The sequence below is a fragment of the Pagrus major genome, chromosome 5 (assembly GCF_040436345.1).
Source record: "Pagrus major chromosome 5, Pma_NU_1.0".
Lineage (NCBI taxonomy): Eukaryota > Metazoa > Chordata > Actinopteri > Spariformes > Sparidae > Pagrus > Pagrus major.
This window is the reverse complement of record NC_133219.1, coordinates 25731789-25751657: the sequence shown is the minus strand read 5'-3', so window position 1 is coordinate 25751657 and position 19869 is coordinate 25731789. Positions and strand designations below refer to the sequence as shown.

At 39.6% G+C, this 19869-nt stretch overlaps 1 protein-coding gene across 1 annotated transcript in view; it reads left to right on the top strand.

The window, feature by feature from the left end:
- Window positions 1-19869, top strand: part of kif6 (kinesin family member 6) — a 79744-nt gene that overhangs the window by 35714 nt on the left and 24161 nt on the right. Inside the window, exon 13 of the mRNA XM_073465752.1 lies at window positions 10523-10717. Within this exon, the coding sequence (XP_073321853.1) occupies window positions 10523-10717 (195 nt within the window). The remainder of the gene's footprint in view (window positions 1-10522; window positions 10718-19869) is intronic.

The following is a 19869-nucleotide window of genomic DNA, read 5'->3' as shown; positions in this document are numbered from 1 at the left end:
CTCAATATGTCGTATGGTTATCAAAAACTTGTGACAAAGATATGTAACAGAGCAGGCTATTTTACAGTTTAACAATAACTTTATTGTTTATTACATTAGTGCACCGAAACAGTAAATCTCACTGGAAATTTAAGAATTTTGGATTGCCCCAAGCATCTTTTTCTGCATCATGTTCTGTAAAACTGTAATATGCCAATATCAGCTGATAATATTGTCCAACCAATATATTGGTCGGGCTCTAATATATATGGCAATAAAAGAGCTAAATAAAGATTAATTTTGATTTATCTTCTGTGGGTATTTTCATGCAAATGTCGATCTTTCAGATCAATTTTAGCAGAGCCTATGGTTTACAGGTTCCATATTTTATTTTGTGTCATGCATTGTGGGACTTGCACTGGTCTTGGTCTCAATACAGTCTTGCCCTGCCTTGGTCTTGATCCTGACTTGATTTCCCCTCAATGTCTTGGTCCTTTTTGCGTCTCAATACAGTCTGGGCTTGGTCATAACTTGGTCTCAGTTAAGGTGGTCTTGGTAACAATACTGCTGTTTGGTGAACGGTTCTTTTTGGCTGATTAAAGCAGAAACTCTGAACATAACCTGGTCCAAACCAGGTTAGGTCTGCAGCATAAATTACCACATTGATCTTGCCAGGTTAAAAGAGCCACTTTCATAACCCTGAAACTGTTGCTTTAGGCTCAACATACACCGCTAACCAATTATTCGATTCATATTACACCCCTCTGTTTGGGGTGGTTTAAAATTTCCCTTGTTGCTACTGCAGTGCACAACACTGAGTAAAGAAGAGTAAAGATCCTTGGTTAAATTCCCTGTAGCAGCACCTTGGGCCTGTTTTTGCAGAATTGCCCTCTGTGTGTAAGGGTAAGCAGGCAGCGCAGGAAGGTGTGTTACGTTTTGATGACGTTCGCAGTCTGACAGTTAAACAGATCCTTCAGCTGATATCACTCAAAATAAAACAGAAATGTCCCAAACTTGAACCCACTTAAACAATGTTACATGACAAAACAACAGTAATGTGGTAGCAGGTAGTGTCTTTGGCGACTTATATGAGGAAAAAATGTAGAATTTATATGTGGAAAAGTCGCTGTCATCCCATCTGTCCTACTCACTCTTTGTCACACTTCTGCCCCAAAAACATTGTCTGTTCCTGGCAGGGACAGGCTGGCAGCTCCAGCTGTTTTCTGTCTGTGATTATCTCTTTGTTGCCTTCCACTATTGTGTTACTGTAGTTAGTGTGTTTGGCGACTTATATAGAAAAAAAATCACCAAATTTAATGTGGAAAAGTCACCGCTCCCTACGAAGTCTTCACCATCCCTCTCTGCGAGTGAGAGCCAGACCATGATTTGATGGCAATTATGGGATGTAGTTTAGAGTTTTTGTTGCTTTCCACAGTGCATCAGGATCTGAATCACAACACAATATAACAGCGTCAACATTATGATGTGTACCATCATGCCTCTTTTAGTTGCGTCGCTTGGTTCAGTGTGAACAAACAAAGGCAGTGTAGAGGTGAGCCTTCATTGTGGCTCTATTAGATTCTTTCAGATCAATTTGTAATTCAAATTCCCTACATGCACTGCAGACTTTAGCCCTTTTCAGACAGAGATTCCACAATCTAAATAAATTGAGTAGGGGATGTTTTAACTCAACTTAAATTTTTTCTGCCTCCAACCTCACAGTTTAATTACGCTTACTGCTGATATCTTCGTTATCAGAAATGTTTTTATCGTAAGAAAATCTTCGCTTTGTTATTGCATGCTTAGATTACAGTGCTCCTACAACCACATAAATTATGAAATGTAAGTAGTCCTGCACTCATCACCAGTGCCCCAAAACACACATGAAATGTTTTTGTTCAGAAAGATCTCCATCTAATGACTGCAGTAAATCATAATTACTATTAATCATAATTATGGTATTTGCGTTTGAATCTGATATTGCTAGTGGCTTTATGGGATTACTCTTCCCTCAGCCCCTCTCGCTGTGGCTTGTTATTAGATCACAGCACATTAGTCAGAAAATTGTAATGTCTGCTTGATTATTTAGCCACAAAAATCTCAGCTTTCCAAAATAAATAGAATATTATCATGCAGATATTTCGCAGTAGTATTTCTTGGACCAAGTATGTGTAATGTGAAAGAGATTTCCTTCTCAAAATGTGATACATTGGTCCTCACATGATGCAAATGTAATTGCCAAAAGTGGTACTGTGCGTGTCTGAAAGCACATATTTCGTACAGTAGAGCAAATGTTCTACTGACCATATTGCCTCTATGTTCTTTCATACAAGTTTGTATATAAAGTTTCAGTAGCCTAAACTGTCAATCCCTCATTCAGGGTGGTCTGTCTGCAGCATGTAACACTATAGTGTGGGTTGACCAGCACTGCGGGGTTGACATCATCTCCAGTCAGAGTCCTAATAACTATCTAGATTCAGACCATTTCTACAACTTAAGCTTGCATCCGCTAGCTAATCACCATGCTCTCCGTGTCCGTATAACTGTCCTACCCCCTACTCTGCTAGAACCATTACTGGGAGCCACTGGTTCCTCTGTTCCCAGACTGACACTGAGTCCTCACAGGGTTAATTATAGTAGAGTTCCCTGTAAAACAAAAGGGTGAATCTCTACCCACTGCCCCTGTGTGTTCCCATGCATAGAAGTAGGACACCTGGTAATGCTTAGTAGACTCTACTAAAGTAATGACACATTCACCAATAACATGATGATAGAGCAACAAAGAGATCTTACAAACACTGCTGACTTTGAAGAGTGACATTGCACATGTATTTGCAACGCCACGTAAAAATTCTGGGTTGCACTTAGAATGTCCAAAATTTTGTCACTTTGGTAATATGTTGTTGTACAGTCAAGCCTGAGGTGTGTCTTGAAACTGTGCTGCAATGGAAAAATGTGTCCCCTACCCTCTAAATGAGACCCCATACATTCATACTAGCCATACCACATTTGCTCAAAAGAATTTCTGCTCTTTATTGCGGATACTACAAATCACTCTCATTACATTCCAATTTCTGAGTATACCATATCTCCTGATTTCGAACCCTATCTTCTGGGTAGTCAGTATGATATAACCTTAGTTAAGACTTGAAAAAGGCAATTCACCACAATGAATATTGTATCTACCACTCACATAAACTCGAAATAATAACATTAATTAGGTAGTTGCTTTCATTAAACAGGATGTTATTTAGTAGCAAATTCTTGGCTTTAGGTCTTCTTGCCATGAACCCTTTTACCAACATTACTATATTTATGCTACATGATTTCCGGGAGATTTAGATAAACAGTGATAACATTATTAGGCTACATCTTAAGGCCTAACTAGCTCGTACGTTCAGCGCCTCTGTTAGAGACAATAACTCTCCATACCACTAGGTGGCAGTAGTCTGTATTCTTTCAAAAAGGGAAGCCAGAAGACTCGGGACTGCAGATATGAGGGTACAAGCTGTTCTTATGATAAAGCAGCGTTTTCATCAATTTCCCAACACTCTCGCTAATATAGCCATTTCTGATCGTGAATGTGTCTGATAAAAAGTTGCAAATGGCACTGGCATTGTCAATCCTTGGTCTATTGGTTGTGGAAGCAAAAAGGAAGAGGTGGAGGCAAAAAATGAAGCAGCCCTAAATGGGTGGAATCATGGATACTAAAGCGAGAGGCTTAAGGGGCTTTCTCTTTATTTTTTTCATATTGCTATTCGTGCACCGATTTGCTTAGCTGAACAGCCAATCAGAATGATTTCTGTGCCTGACTGACTGGCCCCACAGCTGATTCAAAAACAACAAGGGCCAACCTATGCCAACATCGTAAAAACTAGGGCCACCTGTGTGTCAGGACCTTTAGACAATAAACTTGTGCAGATGGCGAAATAGTGTATACTTTCAGTTCAGATTAGTTCAACAGGCTTTGCTTTTAAAGTAAACAGTATTCTAGATTTAAAATGTTCAATTTCAATGGTACAGTATATTTCAGTATCCTACTACACATCCATTTGTTATTTTTTAAATTAAACTTAGCTTTGTAAACTGACCATAAAAAGGCTTGACGGTAGTAAACTGTCCATTTATTTAATTTAATAACTGGAGTGTAACATAGGTGTAAATATTGTATAATGGCAGTGATCCAGGGACATTAAGTTGCAAAATTTTCAGGTAGAAAAGATGAATGGTAGTAGTATTTACAGCCAGTAGATTATTCCATTTTATTTTCTTTTGGCTCACTTGTACTGTCGAATGTATCCAAGTCAGATTAGGCTAATAATAAGTCATAGCTGCAACAGTGATGAGGCACAGAGGTTACCTCACAGTGTGTTTACTGCATTGGCAAGGGTTTCCTGGATTCCATTAACAACTCTGGCCATTGCTCAGTATGATTTCTTACATCAAGACATTAGTGTTCAAAATGCCAATCAATCAATTTAATGCCTTAAAATGTACTGCCTAAAGACTCTGCAGCATCCACTGAAATGTGCCACAGGGTCTGTTAGCTTTTGTAGTTTATGTACTGGGCTATAGAACTTCATGTATATGTTTAGCCACACTTAGTGGCATTGCTGGAGGGATAGCAATTTTGCTTAGCCAGTGAACCATGCGCCTGATGAATTGCCACAAAATTTGGCACAGACATTTGTCCCCCCAGACATTGTGCATTGTAATGACTTGGGTGATGACTTCAGTGCCACCAGCAGGTTGACATTTTCTGCTTCATTGGTCAAAAAAGGCTCTGGAGGAAATAGTGATAGCAGAAACTGGAACATTACTTCGGATGTTGCTTAAGTTTGTATAATCTAAATTTCACCACATTAAGGGCCGGATCTACTAAGATCCCAAATTGCTTGTACTAATCTGCGTGCGCAATCTGGAAATTTGCGTGTGGGGTTGAACTGCGGTTTACAGGCGATTTACTAAGAGTGATTGCGTAAATGACAACAGGTGCAAACATGTTGGAGACACGCCTATTTTAATGAGGGTTTAGCGTGTTTCATGGTTTTCAGCATGGCGAGTTTGAGAGAGCGAAATCGCAAAGTGAAATTCGACCCTTTGGAATTAGAAGTGTTGGTAGAGGAAGCGAATAAACATTTCAATGAGCTGCAGCAAAGGAATCTGATGGTCGCGCAAAGGAACGCCGTGTGGGAGAAAATCGGTGAAAAAGTTAATGCTGTTGGAAAAAACAGGTGATGGCAGTGACAGTGGATGAAGCGAAAAGGAGATACCAAGACATCAGAAGAAGAACAAAAGAAAAATTGGCGTATAATAAAAGGTCTGCAAACAAAACAGGCGGGGGCACCGTGGATGAGATGCCTCTGACCAGCGTTGAGGAGCAGGTGCAATCCGCTCCTCAACGTTCCTCCAACAGCTCCAAAATGGCAAGGCTGGATAGGCGATATGTTCTAATGATAGTTTCCTCATTCATCCCAAAAATGTTCACAAGAGGGTGAAAAATACGTTCTCGGAGTCTCCTTCCATTGTTTCGGCGTCTCCTTCTTGCAACAATAACCGCAGCCATGTGTGCGCAATTACGCATACAAACCGTTTGCACCTCCCTTTGAGACGTGTTAAATATAGAAGAAGTTTCTATTAGCAAAATTGCTTTCAGGTTTGATAAATCACTTTGCGTGTGCTAAATTAATATATTTACATTTTCTCCACCCAGAACACGCACAATTGCGTGTAAACGCCTCATATTGCATATTCATTGCTGCAAACGTACTAACTGGATGCAGACGCGCTATTTTGCACCTTTTTGCCCTTTTTGCGCACTGTTAGTAAATCAGTTTGTACAATTTTTTGCGTGTGCAAGGAGTTTGCACACGTTTTAATACACGCAAACTTTTAGTAGATCCGGCCCTAAGGCCTTTAACCCCTTTGAAACTCACAGTATGAAATTTGTATTCCCTTTACAGTCTATACTCTGTATACCTCTATTTCTAATTAGACTTAACAATCTGGATATGTTGACGTCATTATCAATCCTATTATTGTGTTCATGAATATGCAAATATATCATCCAGTGGGACAATCAATGCAGAATTGGGAAAGTTTTATCGTTTGCTGCTTTTTGTCACTCGATTGTGACTTTGTGAGTCAGCTTTGTAGCTCATCCACATCAAACTTTGTAAGAACTCTTTACCCAAAAAGCAGTGCACAGAATATCAAGTTGTCAAATGAACAGTAGATACAGCTGAGAGTTTAGGTTAGCTGCAAGCTGCAGACTACTTTGAATATATGCAAATGAGTGCTGATTGGATTCCACGTTCTTACTAGAAGAACTAACTTCATAGCTTGTCGATTTGCCATTTGTGGCTTTGTCGCAATAGCAATTGTCATTTAAATATCCATAGTGCTCCAACCTTCTTTTAAAATTGTAGTTTCAATCTAGCATCTACCAAGACTGTAGATATACTTGGTGGTGAAACATACCTTTGTGTAGGAAACCAGCTGCATCATGAACACAGTTGTTCACATACTTGCCTGAACAGTGCATGTGTTACTGGAGGATCCCACTAGATGGCACACGTTAGCTTGTTGTCCCATTGTTGTCCCTGCTGCCGCTGACGTGTGCACTAACTCATGACCTTGTCACACTCAACCCCCGAGGAGGAACGCCAGGATCTGAAGCCAGTTTTCGTAGTGGCCAAACTGTGTAATTACATTGTCATCAGAATTCACCGCGACCCAAAAAGACTTTTTCCCATAAGCTAACATTGTGAAAGAAGGGTCTGTAAAACGGTGGATAAATATTTTTGACCATCACAACCCCCAAGAAATTACTCATTTCACTGTCATAATTTGAGCCATTTGGACCAATAAAATTTGGAAAGTCTAGAAGAGCGACGCAATTAAATTATTTTATCCCCATTGAAGTTAACCTGGTGCTAAACTGGAAGTTAGCCTGCTCGGTCGCTAGAAGTCTCAAGTGCGCACGCTCTATGGGCCGCACAGTGTGAAAGCTATGCGGAAGAGCCCCGGCCGGAAATCGAGCATTTTTGGCTTCATGCACCACTGAGCAGCTTTCGTAGGAATGAATGGGGCTTCCGCTGCGAGGGCTGTGTCCAGTAGTAATAGATCCATGGTCACACCCCCATAGAGTACCAAAGTCATGCCACTTCTGGTGAACCCCATGGGACCTTATTTGGGAAAAACTTTGTGAATGGAGACAAATCATTTTTCAGTACCGCTTGAATTGTGCCATGAACTACACATATGATGTTTGTCAATTTAAAAGATAATTTTTAAGTCAAGAAAGTCACAGTTTTTCGTAACTAAAGTAAAATACCATCTAGTTTTGTGTTAAGTTCAGTGTTCAGTGACCTACACCGTCTCCCTCAACATACATCACCAACGCCAACATGGCCGCCAATTTGGCACAGGCAAGGTACTAAAAAAGATGGAAATCACAGTAAATCTGGCCAGATTGACAGCTGCAGTTATGTGAAAGGGTAGTTCGTAAGTTTTGTGAACAAGCTAATATACAGGACCAGCATGTTTAAGTTACGGTTTTGGTGCCCGTCAGCGAGACGTCACTAATGTGACTTTTGGCTGTGTAGTCTTTATAATTAAAGTATTTTCACCGTCTTACAGTTCATAAGTTGTATGACAAACTGGCATATGTGTGATACATGACATAATTCAAACAGAATCAAAAAACTATTTGTCCTTCTCCGTTCACTACCATACAAAGTTTTTCCGAAATAAGGTCCCATCGGAAGGGGCCAGACTTCAGCTCTCTATACTGGCCCTACACTGCTACTACCATTTATGTACACATTGCATCTTGCTGGCGCGTAGCATTTTTTTCTGAGGACATGCTCAACCAACGCTTCAAATGGATGCAGGATATGTGAGCCAGCCTTCATGCATATCCGAACACATTGTTTAAAGGAAGTATATCTTAAGCCCAAGAGGAGGCAAAAATACCTTCCTTAATTTTTTTTAATTTGTATTACTTATATTGTGTGGTACATGAAATTGGAGCAATTTGTGGCACCACGAGGATTGGCTTTGCACCTCTGCCAGCAGTGGTAATTTGAAAGGCATTTTCTTTATTTCCTGTGATGTCTGCTTTCTTGGACAGTATAATAGAGAGTGACAAGAAAGATGAGAAGGAGAGATTGAATGTACATCATGATCTGTGTTTGACCACATTTTGAGCGCATGGCATGTGAAGCAGCCCACAGATCTAATGTGTAACCCCCAAGAGAAATTTTCATCATGATCTAGAAGTCTATGGTAGTGTGCAGCATAAATGAAGATATCAGATGCCAGAGATCTCTATAATGGAAAAACCTGGCAAACAACAGTTTGAAGTAATGACTTGTATGAAACAATGACACAGGACCCAGAGAAAAGCCATATTTCTCTGTAAAACTTGGCCTCTTTCGGTCATTTGGAATGGTGTTGGGTTTAGATTTTGGCAGTTTTGGGAAGACTGCATGGTTGGTTTTAGTGGAAACTGTGTGTTATTGTTCCCACTGACATGCCCTTTGTATCAGCTGACAGGAATATAAATTAATGTCTCCAGCTCCTTCAAAACTACGTCCATTCATCTTCTAAAATAATGACAGTTTTTCTTACATCCGAGATTATCTGCTGACCACCATAGTTTCAGTCTGGCCACAACTGCAGTAGATGTCTGCTAAGCTCATGATAGGACCATGCCTGAAGAACAGACTGATGTAATGTGTTGCCTCTAAATTATGGGTTGTGATTAGACCATCAAACACACGTCCATTTATAGTGGAAAAACAGGCACATAGGTTGGGAGCTGAGTGAATATTTTATGAGACTGTAATGTTTTATTCATGTAGGTGATGTATATGGAGATCAAAACTAAAGGTTAGACAGGCTTAGTTGTTCTTAAAGAATAACTTAAGCTGAGCCTTTTCCCCTTTACCTCTTAACCCCTTGACAAGCTTTGATTGTTGACATCTTAAAAGCAATCTTGGCAACTTCCTGTAAAATGTCTTGTGATGTTTTTCTTTATACAGTTTTATAACGAACTCTAGTTCACACAATTATAACTTTCCCTCTGTCAGCAGTTCTGATTGTAAAAAATTCTCTCTTCTAGCACCATCTTGTCCTTTTTTCCCCAGTAGTGGAAACAGGAGTGTGCTCCCATTATACGGTAAAAGTAAAGTTATGAAGCATGGCAACCAGGCGTCAATTTGCTAGTAAAATTTGAACGTGCTGAACAAATCTGTGCTCTGCTGTGTTCATTATTTTTTAAGAATGTGAGGCCAGCTGAAAGCAGTTTGAGCAAGAGGGAGTTGATCAAATACAGAATAGCATTATAGATTTGGAAGCGAAGTACAGGGGAAACAATTATAGAAATTGTCCTCATGCATAGAGACATAGCATATGGAGAAGTGAGACGTGTCATGGCAATGAAATTGTAAACAGTATCTAAGTGGCAGTTCTTGCCTTTCGCCTCCTCTTGTAGACGCTCAATTCACTCTGTCACACTCACACAAGCACACTTAGACTTATCGACACATTCAGAGCTGGCCTGGGACAAAAGTCCGGCCCTGGCATTTATGGCTTGGCCCGGTCATCCTTCAGTCCCCTTAAAGTATATGTACTGTACTATTTCCTCAAACCACTCTGCGTACCATCCACCCCAAAACACGCACTGGTGCTCATGCATGTACCCCGTGAACGTGCATGCTTACTGGACTACAGCACCACAGTTCAAACATACTGTAGGTCGAGAAAGGTCTGGAGTAGTTGTCCATCTGTGAATAGGTAGACCTACTGAATAGAATATTTTCAAAAAATCTTAAGTGAATAAATTAATATTTAACATAAACACAAATAAGAAATGCTAGAAAATCTAAAATGGAGAATATAATGAAATTTAACATTAAGCTTTGTTTCTGCTGCAATAACTCAAAGTCTTCCCAATTTCTGCTTAAAATATCTAATTACAGTTAATATAAAACATAATCACGTGGACAGCAACATTTCAGTGAGATAAAGGGATTGTTTTTTTAAGTTGTACTGTACAGTAGACAAACACATAACACACAACCTCATCAGTGGGAGAGGATTTTGTGGAATATTGTCTCAGTCTCTGCAGCCTTCCTGGCTCCTTTACTCTTCACTGATTCAGCCCAGACCATGACATCTTCCTGAGTCTGTAAGTTCAGATGCAGAGCGCATGTCAGCAACCATCATTAAAAGTCTAGAATCAAGATAGCTGCCTGTTGGAAACCATTATGGATACTAGCCTTTTACAGTATATTGTCACTATGAGGATAACTTTCATGACAGTTCAGTCCAAAATTAACTCTACTTTGAATATTTGGAAGAACTGTCTAGCCTTCTTCAGTGGTATTTAGGTTCTTTATTTGTATATCAAATTATAAGCAGTCAACATCTGCTGAAATAGGTCCCTTAATATGCATGTGTAATTAAGATTTATTTTCCATCCAGTACTTTCTCCAAAGTGAAGACAAGTAGAGTCCTTAACTCTCAGTACCTGCAGGTATCCTGATTAAGATGTTAAAGAATGAGAAGAAAAGGGCCCAGGATGCTGCTGCTCAGCTCGCTAACATCACCAATAGCCAGAGCCCAGCCTCCCAGGGTGCCTTGAGGTTGTCCACACCGCCATCGAGGGATGGAAGCACAGACACCTTCTCTGCAGACTCTGGAGGACAAGCTATACAATACATGAAAAGAGGTACTTAAAGAAGTTTTAGGCTTCACAAAGAAATGTTTTTTGAATTTTAAAGATTCCAAATGATTTTTAAAGCCCCAGATGTGTTCTGGATAAGGTGTAGTATTCTAAGCAATACAAAATGGGGTCCAAATTGAACTGTGAAATACTGTAATTTGGATATGTGGTGCAGCTATTTGCTCAAGACATTTCCAGACAGTGTATCTGACTTGAGTTAGGCAGAAATCACAGACGAGGTGATGTATTCAAGTTTTATGTTACGTTTACTTCCTTCCTTGCTCTCTGACATATCATCTGGTTACCCAGAAGTTGTAGCGACAATCCAAATGCTACTGCTACCTTATAAATAAAATTTGGATTTCTCTGGATCTGTGCATTGTTGGAAACATTTAGGATAATTTAAGTAAGCACCTCATTAAAGGGCTGATACAAAAAGGCCCTAAACCTATAACCAGTGGTATCTAGCCATGTAGATAGTCTTGTTTTTATTTCCATTGGGTTTGAGACTTTGTCTCCACAACAAAACAATTGGAAGTATGTTTTTTTTCAGTAGAAAGTAGTTCTAATGAATGCTGTCCACAGCAAGTTGGACACTCCTGAGTAACACAGACAATACCTCTGGGAAAAGATGGTTTAGATGTTCTCAGAAATGAATATCTCAACACCTTGGTACTTAAAACTAAAACAATCTGCAGGGTTAGATACTGTGTGTCATTTTATCTTGTTGTTCTTGTTTATAATTTGGTCATCGTTTATGTTTTCATTGTCTTCTTATAGCAAGAATGTTCCAGGTTTGAACCTACCAGGTCCAACTATGACCTTTCTATGGGGAGTTAGCATGTCCTCTGTGTGTTTATGTGGGTTTCCTTCCATCTAAAACACGTTTTTTAGGGATAAGGTAATAAATCTCAGTAATGCAGTTGTTGAGTCCTTGGCACTGCATTATGGCTGATCACTGCTACTAAATAGTAGTAATGGGTTAAAAGGGTCCCATGGGGACTAATGAAGTACTGTATAAATTAAACATGTTCACAGATGTTGACTGACATTCAGTCTTTCTGACCTGGAAGAAGCAATGACTTTGTGATGAATTGGGCACTGAGAGTACAGACAGGTGATCTTTCACGATTGGAATGTGGGCAGCTCTTTGAAAATCAGCATGATGATTTTCAGTGTGCCTGTTGAGGTTGCCTGTGCGGCATGACAAATCGTTGGTTTCTGGATGTTACTACATGGCGAAGAGTCTGACATCCCAGAGCTCCTTGCGTTGTCTTATTTCTATACAGTGCCACCAGCGGGATTACATGTATTTAGGGGTTTCTTTGTAGAGGTCCCTCAAGTCGTCCAATGTAATTGTGTCAGCAAAGAAACATTAGACAGTACAGTATAGTACAGTGCATATTAAACCTGTAATTTGTTGCTGATGAAAAACTGATGAGTTTAAAACCTATAATACTTATACTGGAAGATGAATCAGAGACCACTGGCCAAGAATGCTGCAATATAAACACAAGAGACACTGTTCAGACAGTCCATTTAGAGGCAGCGTGCCCCACAAATGAAAAGCAAATGCTAAATACCACTTTTTTTCTAGCATTTTATTCTAATACAAGAGTATATCTCATATAAGTAAACATACAATTATAGCCTTGCAGACCTTTGGCATTCTAGATGTAAACTGAGTTGATCTAATCTGAATAAATTCAGTCATTGCTTCCTGAAGCACCTCCCACAGGTTAGACTGGCTAGAAGGCCAGCATCCTTGAGTCGCCTTTTCACTATTGGTGTTACATTACCATGTAATGAAGCTGCCAGGACTTGTGAAGTGTCTTGAACTAAAGACTCTGATGTACTTGTCCTTTTGCTCAGTTGTGCACCGGGGCCTCCCACTTCTCTTCCTATTCTGGTTAGAGCCAGTTTGTGCTGCTCTTTGAAGGGAGTAGCATACACTGTTGTATTAGATCTTAATTTCTCAGGACAAGAATAGACGTACTACTTTCAAAAGAAAGACCACTTTGAAACTATAATCGAATCCAAAGCTGATCACTAGCCTAAGGAAGGCACAACTGTTTTCCACTGTGCTAACATAATTGCACAAGGGTTTTCTAATAATCAATTTGACTATTAAGTAGACATAAGATGTGACAGATATAAATTCCTTAGCGGCCCCAAACGTTTGAATGGCAGTGTCACCACAGTGTTTTCTCCAGTTATCTGGGTTATCTGCATATAGTTTGGCCATGGCACTTACCGTACCTTCAGAAGGTTCTGACCATAATGTCATTTAATAGAAGGTATAACGAAGACATAGAGATGGCAGAGTAGGTACCAGAGCCCTCAGACTGCAGCTTCTCTTGTCAGTCGTAGATCGAATGCCAAGCCAATCAAGCTTAGTGCCTTCCAGCCAGCAGCAGTATTTATTTCCCTTTTTCTGTTTAATTTTGGTCAAGTGGAGCCTTAAGTGTGAAGATAAACCTGAGCACTTACAACGAGCTTGGTTATAGCCATCAGGCACAGGGGTGTGAGCCAGCTACTCATCAAACTGAGGCTGCTCTCCCGTCTGTGCTAACCACAGCTCCCTCATCCTCTTCGACATTTTTTGTAATGGTGCCCAGTGCGGTAATTAGGCCAGCAAAGGGGTAATTGCAAACAGGGTCTCTGAAAAAAGAGCCTATTAAAACACAAACACATGTTTGAACTCTGTCCAGTCAGAATTAGTAAGTAAATCAGTCATTCAACAAATGGACAATGAGGAGCACAGTGATGGATGGCTATAAAGCTGTGGTGTATAAAGCCACTGATAAATGATGTGCCATATGGATTAGTCTCTCAGAGTGGTATGCGATCTAATGTAGAGCAAGCATGATCATCTGGGTCATCTTATCCTATCATCATGTTTTCACCTGGCCCTGCAAGTCCTGTTTTTCTCTCCCCGATTTTATGGGATGTGATGACCTCAATGGATTCCTCTTCAATTTGGTTGACCTCTGGCTATGTGGCATCTACTGCGTTACAACTACAGTACACACCACACACTTAGACATAGACTTAGGCAATATTGCAGTGTAGATATGATCTTGAAAGAAAAGGCTTTATGTTTATTGTACATATATTGTACACGTTTTTACAATGAGAATTTGCTGCCCCTTATGACCAGAAACATGAGTATATAGATGATGTGCAGTTTTTGAGTTGGTCTGAATGAGTTTCACAAAGTCTAAGAGTCATACTTAATTGCAACAGTGAACTATAACTGTACATGTAAATAATCCCACTGTTGCATCATCAAATGAAAGAGATCACAGGTCATTTCTGTCAGAATCACAAACACAATTTCTAAAGAATATTTCTGGCTCTGACCATAATTCTTAATTTCCTGAATAAACATTGTTCAAAGTTACTTATGGCAAGGACACCAAAAAGTCAGCATTACTGCCTTCAAATGATATTTAATGACTGTCCTGAAATGGAGGACATTTTTGAGGTTATTACAGAAGCAACATGTGAACTGTGTTTACATTACTGAAGCATCCAGTCCATTTAGTCCACACCGACTCCACACCGATCTACCTTGGGCCACTTCTTTCCTAAGAACCAGCTGTCTTGACAGCAGCACCTCCTGAGGAGCAGGAAGGACAGTGGCCATCCAAACTGTCCAACTCATTAGGCTAAACTTACTGGACATAATGGGGTACATGAGGAGTATACAGAAGAAAACTTGTTTATTAAGTCATTATATATTTGCCTGTCAATACTGAATGTCAGTACACTTGAAGTTTGGGTCAGTCTCACAGAAAATGGATTAATGTAGAAGGTGCTAGTTTGCAATGATCACAAGTCAGGCCCAAATCATATTTTATGTGTGATAACTGAGACTTGGTCCAACTTTGTCACAAGGAAATGTGAGTAGGGTTGGGGCACTGAAATATTTGACCCTTTTTGGACAGAGTAAAATGTTAAATGATGTAGAGCCCAACTGATATATCGGATGACAGATATTTTCGGCAAATACTGGCCTAACACAGATACAGTTGCAAGAAAAAGTATGTGAACCCTTTGGAATTACCTGGATTTCTGCATAAATTGGTCATAAAATGTGTTCTGATCTTCATCTAAGTCACAACAATAGACAAATACAGTCTGCTTAAACTAATACCACACAAACAATTATATGTTTTCATGTTTTTATTGAACACAACATGTAAACATTCACAGTGCACGGTGGAAAAAGCATGTGAACCCCTAGGCTAATGACTTCTCCAAGAGCTAATTGGAGTCAGGAGTCAGCCAACCTGGAGTACAATCAATGAGACGAGATTGGAGGTGTTGGTTAAAGCTGCTCTGCCCTATAAAAAACACACACCAGTTTTGAGTTTGCTATTCTCAAGAAGCATTGCCTGATGTGAACTATGCCTGCACAAAAGAGCTCTCAGAAGACCTACGATTAAGAATTGTTGACTTACATAAAGCTGGAAAGGGTTACAAAAGTATCTCTAAAATCCTTGATGTTCATCAGTCCACGGTAAGACAAATTGTCTATAAATGGAGAAAGTTCAGCACTGTTGCTACTCTCCCTAGAAGTGGCCATCCTGTAAAGATGACTGCAAGAGCACAACGCAGAATGCTCAGTGAGGTGAAGAAGAATCCTGAGGAGTGTCAGCTAAAGACTTACACAAATCTCTGGCACAATCTGTTTGGAAGGAACACACAACACTATGTGTGGAGAAAAAAAGGCACAGCACACCAACATCAAAACCTCATCCCAACTGTGAAGTATGGTGGAGGGGGCATCATGGTTTGGGGCTGCTTTGCTGCCTCAGGGCCTGGACAGATTGCTATCATCTATGGAAAAATGAATTCCCAAGTTTATCAAGACATTTTGCAGGAAAACTTAAGGCCATCTGTCCACCAATTGAAGCTCAACAGAAGATGCGTGATGCAACAGGACAACAACCCAAAGCACAGAAGTAAATCAACAACAGAATGGCTTCAGCAGAAGAAAATACACCTTCTGGAGTGGCCCAGTCAGAGTCCTGACCTCAACCCAATTCAGATGCTGTGGCATGACCTCAAGAGAGCGATTCACACCAGACATCCCAAGAATATTGCTGAACTGAAACAATTTTGTAAAGAGGAATGGTCCAAAATTCCTCCTGACCATTGTGCAGGTCTGATCTGCACCTACAGGAAATGTTTGGTTGAGGTTATTGCTGCCAAAGGAGGGTCAACCAGTTATTAAATCCAAGGGTTCACTTACTTTTTCCACCCTGCACTGTGAATGTTTACACGTTGTGTTCAATAAAAACATGAAAACATATAATTGTTTGTGTGGTATTAGTTTAAGCAGACTGTGTTTGTCTATTGTTGTGACTTAGATGAAGATCAGAACACATTTTATGACCAATTTATGCAGAAATCCAGGTAATTCCAAAGGGTTCACATACTTTTTCTTCCAACTGTATATTGTTACTGCCGCATATAAAAACTTTTTGGTGTTAAAGATTACAGTGCAGAAAACAATGCTTGGGGTAATTTATAATTATTAAATTTTGAGTGAGGTTTACTGTTATGGTACACTAATGTCATTATAGACAATAAAGTTTATTGCTAAACTTTCATTACTGTCAACTGATATATTTTTGTCACAAGTGTTTGATAACCACATTTGAGGGATCGCAGCATAAAATGTGTGTATATTGGCCAATTTATTAATATTGGATTTTTTTACTCCTTTAATTTGTATCGGCCTCAGCCCCAAAACCTGCATATCGGTCGGGTTCTAATATGAGGTAGTATATGAGTAGGAGTATCTAATAATCCTAATTAAGTAAAATATTCCTTGTTTAGTGGAATTGATATCAAAGAATGTATCAAGCCAGGATATTATGGCCATTTAGAAAACAGCTCATAATTTAAGAATGCAACAGTATCAAGCTGAAATTGATTGTGATTTATAAATAACATTCAGTCAAAAGAATCTATGTGACCGTTTGAAGGTTTGTAGATGGACCCAAAAGCGGACAATCAGACAGGTGAAGGTTATAAGGTGATTTATTCAACAATCAGTGAATATAAGTGCAGTTCAGGGGTAGCTCGTTGAAGCAAGTGAAGAGGGCTTCATGAGGAGAGGGGTTACTTGTGGTCATGAAGCTCCAGAGCGTGCAGAGAAGCGTAGTGGCTGGCTGGTTTCTGGGCGCGTCCTAGCTCAGGGAGCCTTGAGTGGAGTGTGGCAGGTGGCAAAGGTGCGCAGGCGAGAGGCTGGTTGGTGGAGAGGCTGGAAAGTGTGGAGAAGCCAACACTGGTGGAGGACAAGGAGAAGAACAGGATTAACTCAAGTAAAACGACAAAGTAGCATTAGCATTAGCAATAACACTTAACTACCATGGTGTGGTGTCGGAAACAATCTGGCAACGAATGCAGAGTTGACCAAGGTATTTAACCAAGGGGTGATGAGGCATATTTCAACCAAATGAATACCCCTTCACTCACCCTCCCCATATTTCATTTCTGCCAATAGATACCCTCAAACCCTACACACTTGACCTTTTAGACTTACTTCACTGTAATGCTTGAAAGGGTGGCAATATACCAGTTTTACACATGTTGACCTACTCAAGTGACTGTATCATGGTGAATTTCATGTGGTTGCTTTAATTGTTTAGGTGTATCTCTTCTTTTTTACTGCAGACAAAGACTTTAAAGCATACACTTGGTAGTTATGACCAGACTGGATTTTGTTGGTCATTCAAGGTAACAGTTTTGAAGAAAAAGACAGTCAGCCTCAATCAATTCAAGATTGGAGTGGAATGATGAACTGAGATGGTATTAGCTGATTTAATCACAATAAACAGACTATATAATGATAAAATTACACAATTACATGATGAAACGTTTGCCAACAGTATTGGTACCGTATATTGTTGTCCATTCTGTTACGAAAAGTTGCTACCCCTTCACATATTCCCAGATCCTGCAGTCCCTTGTTAGCAGTTACATGTTCACTCTGGAATGTTAGTCCACTTTTCACACACTTCATGAGAAATTTCTCTCTTTCTGCTCTGTTTGCAAGCAACGCTGTGTACATAACACACTTCCAACCCCATCAGCTGTTAACCAGCAGGGAACACTTGAGATTATCTAGAAAGGCACTGCTCTTTGGGAAGGGAAAACTTATAAGAACACATCGAGCAGTTCCAGTCAAGCCAGGAGGAAAGTACTAGAAAGAAAAAATTGACACAGCTATTTTATACAGTGCACTGCATTATATATCATATGATTCACATCTGGAGTGCCTATTTTCCATGACCCACTTGGAAACTCATAACCAAACTATCACTAATTCAAAACAAATGCCCTGCACTTATCCTTTCCTCATGTTCGATGGGTCACTGAATGTTTATGTATGTTTTAATTAAGGTTTAATCTGAGGGCTCTGGTGCTGTAGCCAACAGCCTCTATGGTTACAAGGAGGGTAATTGTTGTCCCCTGAATATCGACTATAAATGTATGATGATGACCTTTCCATGGAAACCGTTCATGCTGATTGAATAGCACATAATCAACTCTACTCTTTCCATAATACATAGTTCTGTACTGGTCTCTTAGCTTTGCCAGCACAAAATAAAACGTGAACATTTGAGAACTTTTTCTTTCTATTTTGGGCAACCACTGTCTCTGCAGAGGCAGTCTGCACACCCACTCGTTCTTCATAGAATTGGATTTCTACTATGCGCTCTGTAAATTGCAAACTGGACTACTTGTGCAGCCTAGTAGCCCAATTAAAATCTTGCCATTGTACATTTCAGCAAACCAAATATCATATCAACATTTCTACAATATGTGTCATATCATGTTTGGATTATGAGCTCATTTTCATGTAAGTAGTGGGTAGAGTGTTGTAGTGGTGTGACTACTATGCAAGATAGCTGCCAGGCCAGAGACCACTGTTCAAGGCAGTGTTTTAACATTTGTAAGCATGAAACCATTGGATATTTTTAATAAGATTTAAAGCTTCAATATATCTGTGGTTGGAGAAACTCAACATAACATTACCAAATGTTTATTCTGGCAATTGGGTTGAATTGTGAGATGCTTTATTTATTGTCCTTTTTCACAGGTACAGATGTACAGTGTATTCTTTTTGTGCTCTTAACATAGTTTTTGAAGTGTAAAAAGGTGGGTAATAGATGAACAAGGTGTTCCTGTTGTAATTCAGTCTGAATTACTTGCATAACTTGCATGATGACCTGCAGATAACCTTGCAGAAACAAAACAGACTTGAAAATTACAGGGAGAATTAGATGTTAATGTTAATTCTAGTAATGTAATGAAACACTGAGAATTCTACCGGGTTCTCCAGATGTTTCTGTGATCTTCACAGAAGACTAAGACAATAGGGACTCCTCAGTAAGTCAAATACTACTGTCCCATACAGGAGGCTGTGGTAAGAACACACAATATAGCAGAAATACTGTTCTGTGTCAAGCAGACAAGTTCTAACCTTTCCAGCAAACAGTTAACATTGTATGTGACAGTCTGACAGTTCCTCTTAGAAATTGATGGAAAAGTATGGTCATACTTCACTTTGCTGGTATTTCATTTCTTAAATTTGTTGAAACAGCAACAATAGTCACAGCACATTCCTCCACTTTAGAACTCTGTGGTTTTTCAACACTTGAAGCATAGAAAGGAAGAATTAGGAAAGTTGGCCTAAGGTCCATGTGATCTCATTACCCCACAGATGATGTTAGTACAACATAATGTGATGTCATATCACTCTGAGATATTCCTGGAATGTTGAGAAGAGTCGAATGGAGTGCATTCCCTCAAGAAACCTCTCACTGATTTGTTGAGGTTGGCTCTTGCAACATATGTCCATGAGATGCCTGCTGGTTTCAATCAAGACTTTCCAAAAATAAAGAAACAAAATTCCTAACTGTCCTACAATTAATCTCACATGAGTTACTGTCCTGTGTATGTATTTGGTTAGAACAGCTTGGTCACAAAAGTCTACCCATTTTAACAAGGCTGGAATTTATTGGAAATCATTGTGAAGCGTTGGGGTTTTCCAGGGACATCTTGCACAGCATTGGTGGTTACTATTCTATAATAAGATTATGTCATCACAATCCAGTGCAGTCTTGCATAAAGGAAAA